The 12,120-nt window shown below is 37.9% G+C and overlaps 1 protein-coding gene across 3 annotated transcripts in view; it reads left to right on the top strand.

Moving 5' to 3' along the window:
• PLCE1 (phospholipase C epsilon 1) overlaps positions 1 to 12,120 on the top strand; it is a 372,017-nt gene that overhangs the window by 277,593 nt on the left and 82,304 nt on the right. For all 3 annotated transcript variants that reach the window (XM_055119418.1, XM_055119417.1, XM_055119416.1), the window contains exons 9-10: positions 8,624 to 8,806; positions 10,387 to 10,504. In XM_055119418.1, the coding sequence (XP_054975393.1) occupies positions 8,624 to 8,806; positions 10,387 to 10,504 (301 nt within the window). The remainder of the gene's footprint in view (positions 1 to 8,623; positions 8,807 to 10,386; positions 10,505 to 12,120) is intronic.

Here is a 12,120-nt window from a genome sequence, read left to right as displayed (position 1 = left end):
ACTTTCTTTATAGTGATGGTAAAATCATCATTTTTGTAAGTATCACAGAACAAATATAAAATAATGAGTTCAATTACTCAAATGGCTGTTTCTCCTACTTTTCACAGTTCTAACATGGTTTTATTACTAACAGGTTTTCCCCTAGGAAATTATTAAATGCCTATCATCTAATGGCCCTTCTTTCTTTTTTTCCATACTCATGTAATACTTATGAGCTGAGATCATATCTATCCCTAACTTAATTCATTAATTAATAAGAAAATAGACCTATATATACAACCTTCTAATTCTGCACAGCTTAAAGGCAGATTTAGTTAAATCATCTGAAATGAAACACAAAATACCTGCTTTCTGTCTGCTCCATGGGGAGCTTTCAATACAATCAGTTACTTGGAAAAAATGTCTTCAGGAGCTATTAGGAATATTGGTTAATTATAGTCATTCCTAAACTTTCTAGGACCGTAAAAGTACACCCAGCCTAACCTACACCAAAGTCTGAGCTCAGTTGCTATCACTGTTGCAGAGTCAGTGTTGTTTATTTGTTTCATTTCCTTCCCAAGCTCAGAACAGAGGTAACTGAGTTTATACCTAGTTGTACCTGGTTTCTCATTTACTCTTCAGTTTTTACTGAGGAGGACAGCAACATGAAAAAAACATGTTACTGGAGCAGAGCTGAAAGAAATTGCCTGGAGGGCCAAAGCAATGGCTCAAGAATCTGTAGTGTCTGTTCTGTGTCCAGAAGACCAAGGTTAGCACCTGTATGGTCATCGCAGCACTGTTCACAATAGCCAGAATCTGGAAATAACCTGAGTGCCCAAGAACAGATGACTGGTTAAAGAAACCTTGGTACTTCTGAACAATGGAATACTATGCAGCTGTTAGGAAAGATGAAGTCTTGAAATTTGCTTATAAATAGATGGTAATGGAGAGTATCATGCTAAGTGAAATGAGTCAGAAAGAGAGGGACAGATATAGAATAACTCCGCTCATTTGTGGAATGTAAAATAACATAATTGAGACTGGCACACAAGGACAGTAGAGACAGGGTCAGGAATATTGCTCCATGGTTGGTAGCCTGCCTCATGAGCTGGGGAGAAAGACAGCTGGAATAGAGAAGGGATCACTAAGTCAATGATGGTTTGAGGAATCGTTCGGGATGGGATATGTGTGCTGAAAGTAGATAAATGACCAAACGTGATAGCCTCTCGGTATCTATATTACAGACCAGAATGCCCAAAAGTAGAGAAAGAGTATGGGGGAAATTGTCTGCCATAGAGGGAGGGGGAGGGTTAGGAAGGGGGGTTGGATACTGGGAACATTGGTGATGGAGAATGTGCACTGGTGGAGGTATGGGTGTTCGATCATTGTATAACAAGCTTTGTTTCTCACTGTTATTAAATTTTTTAAAAAATGTAAAAAAAAGAAGAAGAAGAAGGAGACCCAGATTAGATCTCTGGTACTGCATGGCCCTTGAATACTGCCAGAAGTGACTCAATGCCACTGAAGCAGGAGTAACCTCTTAATTACACCAGGTGTGGCACCAAAACTAAACTATAAAACAAAACAAAACATAACCCAGAACAGTCTCAGTCTTACTGAGTAACAAACACAGCTACAATCCTATATTCCCTCAGCCCCTTCAGCAAATCACCCTGCCTCAAACCAAGCCATTGCTGGGTGAAGGCAGAACAGTTCCATTGACCTCAGTAATATTTGAAGCCTAAGTGATATTGTTCCGCAAAACCTGATTCCATATGAGCCAACTGGAAGATAGGTAACATATCTGAGAAACAAACATTAAAATTTCTCTGAGGGAAGAAAAAAAAGGTAAGAAAGATCAACAGATTGATCATTTTCCCATCTTATACAACAGTTCCTAAATTGTCTCTCAGAAAATCAAATAGTACTAATTTGGTACTTAAAGAACAAAAGGTCAAATAAGCATTATGCTAAATTACTAAATGCCTTTCTTGGAAACCTATAATAAATAGTATTAACACATTTTAGTGTCTGGGGGTCCTAAAGTACAAAAATACCTATTTATTTCAGTAAGTTAAAGAATTTTATGATAAGAGTTGGATTCTTCCAAACTTCCTTTTTTGATTATTTTTTTATTTTTTATAATAGTTAAGTTTTATTATTAAATTAAATACTTGCAGTGCTGTTACACTTTGCCCACCACGATAATGCCAGACTCCTCCACCATTCCCAGGATCCCTCCCCAACCCTCAGTCCTGGCATTCTTAGATCATTGTTCTATTGGCCTTATCTCATGGTTGATTCCACTTGGGATTATCAGACAAAGGGAAAGTTTACAAATTATTTAAAGTATTTCAAAGCTCAAACACAACAACTAACCTCATCCCCCCAAAATAAAATCACTATCACTGTCATCCTGTTGCTCATCGATTTGCTTGAGTGGGCACTAGTAACGTCTCCATTGTGAGACTTGTTACTGTTTTTGGCATATCAAATAGGCCACGGATAGCTTGCCAGGCTCTGCCGTGCGGGTGAGATACTCTAGGTAGCTTGCCGGGCTTTCTGAGAGAGGCGGAGGAATCGAACCCGGGTCTGCCTCGTGGAAGGCAAACACCCTACCCACTGCGTTATTGCTCCAGCCCAAAATAATGATAATAATCTAAAAGAATGATTAATGGCTGCTAGAGACACCACAAATGTTCTAAATTAGATAGAAGTTACAATTGTAAACCTTATGAATATAATAAATATCACTAGCTTGTACACTTTACATACTGGTTTATGATTACATGAACTTTATGATTATAATTATATCCCTATTTTTAAAAATCAATGCATATTAAAAAGTAAAATTAGGTGAACTGCCGGGCTAGGAAGATAATATAGGGCTTAAAGCGCTCGAAAGGCAGACTCTGTGGGGTTTGCCCTGGTCGGCCAAGAATCTCTGAGAGTTCTTATATTAATTATAAGAATGTGTACAATATTGTTCTTATATGTAACATAAAGCAAGTAAATGCCATTAACAAGACATTTACATGCTTTATAAATGTCTGCAGAGTAAATGTCCACAAAATTAATGAAATGGTATAGAGAATCAAACATATGACATAACTCTTGACAACTCTTTATGTCTATAAATGACATCTATCACTCACAAAAGCCACATACCAAAGAAACATTAAGGAGGTACAAAGTAAAAACTGTCCCTTCAAGGGCCTAGAACTCATTTACAAGAAAAGGAAATGAACAGACAGCTCCTAAAAGAATACACAGAAATGGACCATAGGCATGTGAGAAACTGTTTAGCATAACTAAATTTATCAGTGAAATGCAGACCAAAACAATAAGGTATCATCTCATACCAATGAGAACTCTCTTTGTTAAAAAGTATAAAAATAATCATTGCTGACAGGGATGTGGTGAAAAGGAAACTTATTCACTGCTGGTGAGACTGTTGCTTGGTTTACCCTCTTTACAAAATGGTTTGAGACTTCTCAAAAAAAAAAAAAGTAGGACTAGAGCTTCCATTTGACTCTATAGCTCCTCTACTCAACATCTCCCAAACTTCTTTGACCTCAGTTTAACTCATATAGATAAAAATTTTTCTGGCATCAGAATCCTCTAACACAGTGAATGTGTGTATTTCAATACTAGAAGTAGTTTAATACTCAGTGTAAACTGATCTAATGAAAATAGTTACAGGAGATAAAGTAGAAGACAAGAAGTAGTAACTTTTTTAAATTAAGACACGTAGTACAAGAAAATAAAAGAAAGTAAACTGCAAAGTAGTTGATGTATGGTTTGAATGAAAGACCAACAATATGAACTTGGCTCAAGGTTTTCATAGAGAAGGGTGTGTACCCAGTAATCCTGGATATCTGGAAGATCTCTAGGAAATAGTGAAGGTAAAATACAGAATTATAATGTAAACTTTTTCTTGTAAGCAATAGAAATAGATTCTGGCCATCTTCAAGGTGGCAGGGCATGGTTTATTCAAAGGATTAGATTAGTTCAACAGTCTCATTTACAAAGAAACATCAACGAGGTAAAAGTATGAGCTATTTTTTAAAAAAAGATCAATTTTATAATCCTCAACTTTCATATGAACTGTTTCTAAAACTCAGAATTAACCTTTGTTCCTCATAGTCCTTCAAATAAGATGAAAATATATCCTACACTACCCCAAGAGACTTATTGATTTGTAAAAATGGGGGAAAGATCCTAACTACAGTTTAATTTCCAGAAAGTTCCCTTTGGAGACATGCTTTACAGGTCTATTAATATTTCCTTTGGAGACAGGCTTTACAGGTCTATTAATATTTCTACTGGATAAAGTTTCAGGTCCAAGGAATGTGGCTTAAAGGTAGAGCATGAACCTTGTAGACATGAGGCCACAAATTCAATCCCTATCTCCACTCTGCATACTGACTGAGTTGGAACCAAGACCACCACAACAAAGTTCTTTGTATGAAAACTCTCACACACTGAAAACTAGTAACTTGTCCCCTACCCCAATTGCAGTTTTCAGATCACAAAAGCAAAGAAACAGGAATGTGGTGGGGAAGAAAAATTTAAGTTAACTTGGGCCCGTGTTGGGATGCTTTGAATTTAGAAAAACTTAAACAGTGTAGATTGATGATTGTTTATTCTTTCCTGTGTACAAGTCAATAGGCCTATTAATTTTTTATTAAAGATTTTATTTAGAACAATTTTAGTGTAAAATTGAGAAGAAGGTACAGAGACTTCCCCCAACCTACACTTGCATAGCCTTCTTTTTATCAGCAACACTTACCAGAATGAAGATGGTTTTATTAAGGATGAACCTACATTGACAATATAATATCCAAAGTTGACTGTTTACTTTAGTATTAATTCTTGGTTTTTAATAATATGTAAAGATTTTTCAAACGTATCATTACATACATCTGTGATTATAAATATCATGTGAAATATTTCATTGCCTTAAAAACTCTATGCTCTGCCTAGTTATTTCTTTCTCTCACTTCACAAATCCCCCAACCTGACTCCACTACAACTACTGATCTTTTATATAGTCTACATATAAGAGTTTAGCATTTTCCAGAATGTCATATAGTTTCTGTGTGCCCTTCTCAACATTCTTTCACTGATTCATAATCATTTAAGATCTCTCCATTTCTTCTTATGGCTTGATAGCTCATAATAGTCCATTTTATGGGTGTGCCACAGGCTTTATTCTTTGTTATTTAAAGAGGTAAAGAAATTTTATTAAAAGGGGAAAGATAAAAGCATTTATGAGATAATGCAGATTTTTCCAGAGGGAGGACAGAACCTGGTGTAATTTTAAAAATGAAAAGAAAGGAATAACACACACAAGGCTAGGATGTGGAAAATTCCAGAATTTAGTGCTCCAGTTTTTTTCTTTTTTATTTATTAGTAGTTACAGGGGGCACACCTAGCTGTGCCCTGGGACCACCACTGCTATACCAGGAGATATTTGGGGGACAAAAGACTACTCTCAGTGATACTGTGGTAGAGGGGTCAAACTTCAGGACTCTAGGGGCCGGAGCGATAGCACAGCGGGTAGGGTGTTTGCCTTGCATGCGGCCGACCCAGGTTCGATCCCCGGCATCCCATATGGTCCCCCAAGCACCGCCAGGAGTAATTCCTGAGTGCAGAGCCAGGAGTAACCCCTGAGCATCGCTGGGTGTGACCCAAAAAGCAAAAAAAAAAAAAAAAAAACTTCAGGACTCTAGAACACATGCAAAACTTTTATTCTACAACTTTGAGCTATATCTATAGCTTGTATTGAAGTTACTTTTATCCATTCACTAAATGACATCCTGGTTGCTTCCAAATTTTGGCAAATATGAATAAAGCTGCTGTAAACTTCATGTACAGATTTTTGCATAGCCATATGTTTTCATTTTCTTCAGGAAACTACCAAAGTTCCATTGCTGCTGATTGATTTTGTGAGAGTATGTTTCGTTTTGTAAAAAGTTGCCAGGCAAGCTGAATAATATATATTTCATGCTGAAGATCCAGAATTCGTCTTTGGCAACACATGGTTCCCTGGGCACTGCCAGATCTACATGCATGCATCATGCCAGGAGTAGCTCCTGAGCTCTGCTAGGTGTGCTCCCCCAAAACCAAACAACTGCCAAACTGCCTCCTGAGTATTTGTAGCAGTTTTCATTCCCATCCATAATGAATGAGAGAGTTGCTTCACATCCTCACTTATCATTTGCTGTTGTCATTAATCTGGACTTGGGCCATTCTAATGTGTGGTGTGATGTGTGGTGATAGTGCATTGTTTTAGTTTACAAATCCATGATGAGACATGATGTGAACATCTTTCATATGCTTATTTATTATTTTCATATGATTTTTATTTGGCCCACTTTTCAATTGGGCTGTTTTCCTATTGTTTAATATAAGAGTTCTTTGTATATTTTAGGCAGTCATCTATCATCAGATGTTTATTTTGCAGATATTTTCTTTTAGTCTGTGACTTGCCTTTCAATTTCCTGCAGAGAAGTTTCAAGTTTTAGTAAAATTCTTTACTGAATTTTAAGGATGTATTGATTATAATCCATAGATAAGATTTTTATAAAAATTCTTTAAAATTCAAAGTATGATATTTAATAAAGTACTTAAAACCAGTCTAAGGAACTGGGTCATGAATAACTTATTCTACTTTGAAGTCAATCTCAGTGACTTGTTAACACCAGCTTCCTTCAGTAAACATGCATAATGTAAAAATGTTCTTATTTTCTAGCTCACCTCACTCAAGATTCATTTCTGAGTGAAAGATTCTGATTGACTTATTTAGCTCTTGTGTCAGCTGTGGGTCAAGGAAGAATGTTCTCCCTTGATTTACTGACACAAGACTATGTCCAGTGCAAAAAAGATAAAGTGAAACTAGAGTGGTGTTAGAAAAGAGAGAAACAATCACTGGGCAGGAATAAATGACAGACTGACAGATATCTACTATAAAAGAGCAGAAACAGCTTTTACATATCAGTAAGTTTAATGTATAAAGAAATATATAAATTTTCAAGTTACTTAGTACCTAGTATCTAAAATAATGGAAGAAAGTGGGAGGGCACAACTCCAGTCATAAAATTAGTTGAAACCAGGAGTGAGTGTAGCAATTAGGACACATGTCTAGCACCCATCTGGCCTGGGTTCAATTCTCAGCATGACATAGTCCCTCCAAGCATTGCTGGATGCAGCTCTAGAGACCACCCAAGCACAACTGGTTGTGACCCTGGAGACCCCCCGCACTTGCGGAGTGACCTGGGTATCCCCAACACTGCGAAGCCTAAACAGCATCATATCCTCCGGCCTTTGTGCTGTATCAATGGCGTGTTCGGTTGAAAATCACCCATAGAACATCACTTGGAAATGATGTCCCCCCAAATAGAAATAAAATCAGTTAGGTATTGAACCCAGAGTGAAGGAGCAAAAGACACAGGTAAAGCCTCTAATATTTGCGTATTATTTACTACAAAGCAAAATCTACTTAGAAGCTTTTCCTTTAGAATTGCAGAAGAGGACTGGCCTTAAAATTTGCAGAAAGTATAGAGCAAATTAAACTCATTTAAAAGGAGACCTTTTGGGGCTAGAGCGATAGCAGAGCGGGCAGCGCATTTGCCTTGCACGTGACCGACCTGGGTTCAATTCCCAGCATCCCATATGGTCCCCCAAGCACCGCCAGGAGTAATTTCTGAGTGCATGAGCCAGGGGTAACCCCTGAGTAATGCCGGCTGTGACCCAAAAAGCAAAAAGCAAAAATAAAAATAAATTAAAAATAAAAGGAGACCTTTTTTACAACTTGTAAAACATTATCAATATTGCCTCTAATGCAGATATGACTTTCTGTGATTTTATTAGCTGAGTTTCCTAACTTAAAGAGAGATTTGTTGGCCAGTGCTGAATTAGTAAATTCCTGAGTCAACTCACTGCATGTTACATGGAGTTGCCTCATGAGAAGCAGCTGTTGTAAACCACCTCCTGCCCCTTGCAGCCCATAACATCTTAATTCCATGGAGTTCCAAAGCCCCTGGTTGATATCAGTCAACTATTCAGACTCTTTCAAAGTGAGTTACATGTATGTCATGTGCCTTATATTTCAAGTCAGACTTTTCCAAGCATCAAACTTGATGAGAAAACTATCTGTTATCTCTGCAGAGATGTAATAGCAAGTGGAACTTTATTTTACTTCAAAAGATTCAGAGAGAGAACGAGAGAAAGGAAGAGGAGAGGATAGAAAAGAGGAGAGAAGAGAAGAGAAGAGAGAAATCCTAAATCCTCAAAGCCCTTATTTGTGTGAACAGCCTAATTAATTTTCCTTCAGTGGTAATTCTAGAACACAACTTTGTGACTGGGAAGGGATTTTTTTCATCCCAGTTGAACGTGGCCCTATGAAAGCACATCACTGGAGCTCAGCAGGGATGTGACCAAGACCAAGGAGGACATGATGAAATCTTCAAAAAGAAGTTGTAACTTTCAGAAAGTAGAGCTACTTGGGTGGCCAGGACGTTATTCTTGTGTCATTGCCTGTGAAATTCTATCTCTGGGAATTTACTGGAAGCTATTAATATATTTACTTCCACACTGCTTGCTGTTTTCTTATGTGCTCAGCCATGTGGTTCTTTTACAGGAAGATGGACGATATGAAGGTCCAACTCTGGCTCATGCTGTGGAGTTATTTGGTGGCAGACGATGGAGTACTCGAAACCCCAGCCCTGGGACATCAGCAAAGAGTGCTGAGAAGCCAAACATGCAGAGAAACAACACCTTGGGCATAAGCACCACCAAGAAAAAAAAGAAAATGCTTATGAGGGTAGAGTGTTACTTGTTTATTAAGTATCAAACTCAATCATCCAGCACGATATTGTGATCTCATCACCATAAACTGTCTAGTGACTTGATGTTGGGACAAAATGAAGTTCCAAACAAATGTAATTTAAAGGCACACCAGGCATCTCCTGGGAATTAGATCAAGTACTAGGAAATGACTCAAACAGGAATATTTCTGGATCCACAGAGAGATCTATAAATGTTAGCCATCATGCAAGCCAGGCTACCTGAAAAGTGTCCTGGGAGCATAGAAAAGGAAAATATAGGGCTGAGAAAACTTCACCGGGAAAGTGGCAGATGGGTACTAGAGGATCTGTGAGTTTTCAATACAGACATCCTAAGAGAAAATATCCGGGAGAGGAAGCAGGAGTTAGGAATGAAGACTTGTTTGAGACAGTGCAAGTAGTTCTAGGATCATGCTACCAAGTAAAGAATGGAGTCAGTGGAGGGCAAAGAAGAGGAAAAAGGAAAAAGATCCAACTATGATGGTCTGAGAGGGGCAAAATGCGATGGGTAGCACATAATTTTAAATATATAATCATTATCAGTGTTCCAAATGTTGACTCAAGGGTAAAAAGGAAAGAAAATGTGGTATATACGTACAATAGAACAAGCATCACTAAGCATAACCTTTAAAAAATCTGCCATATGTATATGAATAATGGACCTTAATGATATATATGTATATATATATATTTGCTTTTTGGGTCACACCCGGCAATGCACGGAGGTTACTCCTGGCTCTGCACTCAGGAATCACCCCTGGCGGTGCTCAGGGGACCATATGGGATGCTGGGAATCGAACCCGGGTCAGCCGCATGCAAGGCAAACGCCCTACCCGCTGTGCTATTGCTCCAGCCCCTGGACTGTAATGATATTATCATAAGTGAAATAACCAGTCACCAAAAGGACACTTTTGATTACTGCTTGATTACACTTATAGTTGACATTCTTTATAACTACATTCTAACAGTACCTAGAAAGATCAAACTGTTAGAAAGTAGAATTGTAGTTGTTTAGAGGCTAAGAGAAGAAGAAATGGAAGTGAAAGAATTTCAGTGAATATAGAGTTTCTATTTTACAAGATGAAGTTTTAGAGACTTGTTGACAGCAAAGTACTTATAGTTAGCACTGCTGTATACAAAATGTACATTGTATAATTACCAATGTATGTGTTTTTAGAAAATAAGCATATAATTACTGTATATTAGATATGTTATTTATATATCTATAAATTATCAATATGATATATTTCCTTCATAGTTTTCTGAAAAAATAGCTATCCTACTCTTTGCTTGTGAGAGACTATTGATAGATACCAAAATTGAACTTAATCTGCTTCAACATTATGTCTTCATTTGAGGAACCAAGGGTAAAGAGCACTTATAGTGAAGAGTTAGTGGGGTCACGTAATACTAGAATACTTGGTCAGTCTCTGCGTAGGTCTTTGCTTGGTTCACCTAAGGTAGATAGTGCGTCCGGAGATAGACACCTGCTACACAAGCTAAAGCAATGATGGAAAGAAATGCAAGAAGAGAAGTAATGTTTGTTTTGTGTTCCCAGGGTGAGAGTGGAGAGGCAACTGATGATGAGACAGCCACCAGAAAGGTCAAAATGCAAAAAGAGAGTCGGAGCCGCAGTGGTTCTGACCCACAAGACAATAATGAACAAGAGGAATCAGGTAAATCATATATTCACATGAAAGAGAAGGAGTGTGTGTGTATATGCAAATAAGGCAGGCATTTAGTTTCAGTTGTAGTTTTTAAGGATTGTGGGCATTCTTAACAATAATTTTTATCTTGCTAAATCTATTTACCTTTATTTTGTTTTTTGAGTTTAATTTTTTTATTGAATCACCATGAGATACAGTCACAGAGCTTTCATGATCGAGTTTCAGTCATACAATGTTCCAACACCCATCCCTCCACCAGTGTGTCTTTCCCACAACTAATATTCCCCATATCCCTCCTGTCCCCCCACCCCCTGCCCCAGCCTGGCTCTATGCCAGGCACTTTTCTTCTTCTCTCTCTCTCTCTCTCTCTCTCTCTCTCTCTCTCTCTCTCTCTCTCTCTCTCTCTTTCTCTCTCTCTCTTTCTCTCCCCCCTCTCTCTCTCCTTTTGGACCATTTGAGTTTAATTTTTTTGCATGGTGTGTGATAGTGGTGTAATTTAATCATCCTGCCTGTGACAACTGTGACAGTGCAGTTTCCTCAGCACCATTTATTGAGGGTTCTTTCTTTAATTTATAATGTTTAATTATTTTTCATTTTATATTCTTGACCCCTTTGTTGTAAACTAGATGTTATATACCTAAGGTTTCATGTCTGGGTTCTCAAGTCTAGTCTATGATAGATTTTAGTGTTTGCCTTTATTACGTACCACAATCTTTTGAATATTATATATTTAAAAATTTTTTTTATTAGAGAATCACCATTAGGTACCATTAGGTACAGTTACAGATTTACAAACTTTCATGCTTTCGTTTCAGTCATGCAATGATTGAGTACCCATCCCTCCACTAGTGCCCATTCTCCAAAACCAATGATCCCAGTATCCCTCCCACCACCCCTCTCCATCCCCCCAACCCCACCCTGCCTCTGTGGAAGGGCACTCCCTTTTGTTCTCTCTCTCCTTTTGGATATTGTGGTTTGCTGTAGAGGTATTGTGTGGCCATCGTGTTCGGTCTATAGTCTGCTTTCAGCACACATCTCCCATCCCGAGCGGGTCCTCCAAACACCCTTTACTTGGTGTTCCCTTCTCTGTCTGAGCTTCCTTTCCCCACCCCCACATGTGAGGTTGACTTCCAAGCCATGGAGAAAACCTCCTGGTACGTATCTCTACTATTCTTGGGTGTTAGTCTCCTATTCTGTTATTTTATATTCCACAGATGAGTGGAATCTATCTATGCTATCCCTCTCTTTCTGACTCATTTCACTTAACATGATAACTTTCCATGTTGATTCACTTATATGCAAATTTCATGACTTCATCTTTTCTAACACCTGCATAGTATTCTATTGTATAGATGTACTAAAGATTCTTTAATCACACATCTGTTCTTGGGCACTCGGATTTTTTCCAGATTTTGGTTCTTGTAAACAATGCAGCAATGAACATACAAGTGCAGATGTCATTTCTACTATACTCTTTTGCATCTCCAGCATATATTCCCAGACGTGTATTTACCTTTTTATTTTTAACTGGAAAATAGGACCAAAAAAAAGTTTCATACAGAAACTCTATTGTTGGAGCTGGAGTGATAGCACAGCAGGTAGAGCATTTGCCTTGCACGCGGCAA

The sequence above is a fragment of the Sorex araneus genome, chromosome 11, assembly GCF_027595985.1.
Source record: "Sorex araneus isolate mSorAra2 chromosome 11, mSorAra2.pri, whole genome shotgun sequence".
Lineage (NCBI taxonomy): Eukaryota > Metazoa > Chordata > Mammalia > Eulipotyphla > Soricidae > Sorex > Sorex araneus.
The sequence above is the reverse complement of the archived record's forward strand: the minus strand, read 5'-3'. Positions and strand labels throughout refer to the sequence as shown.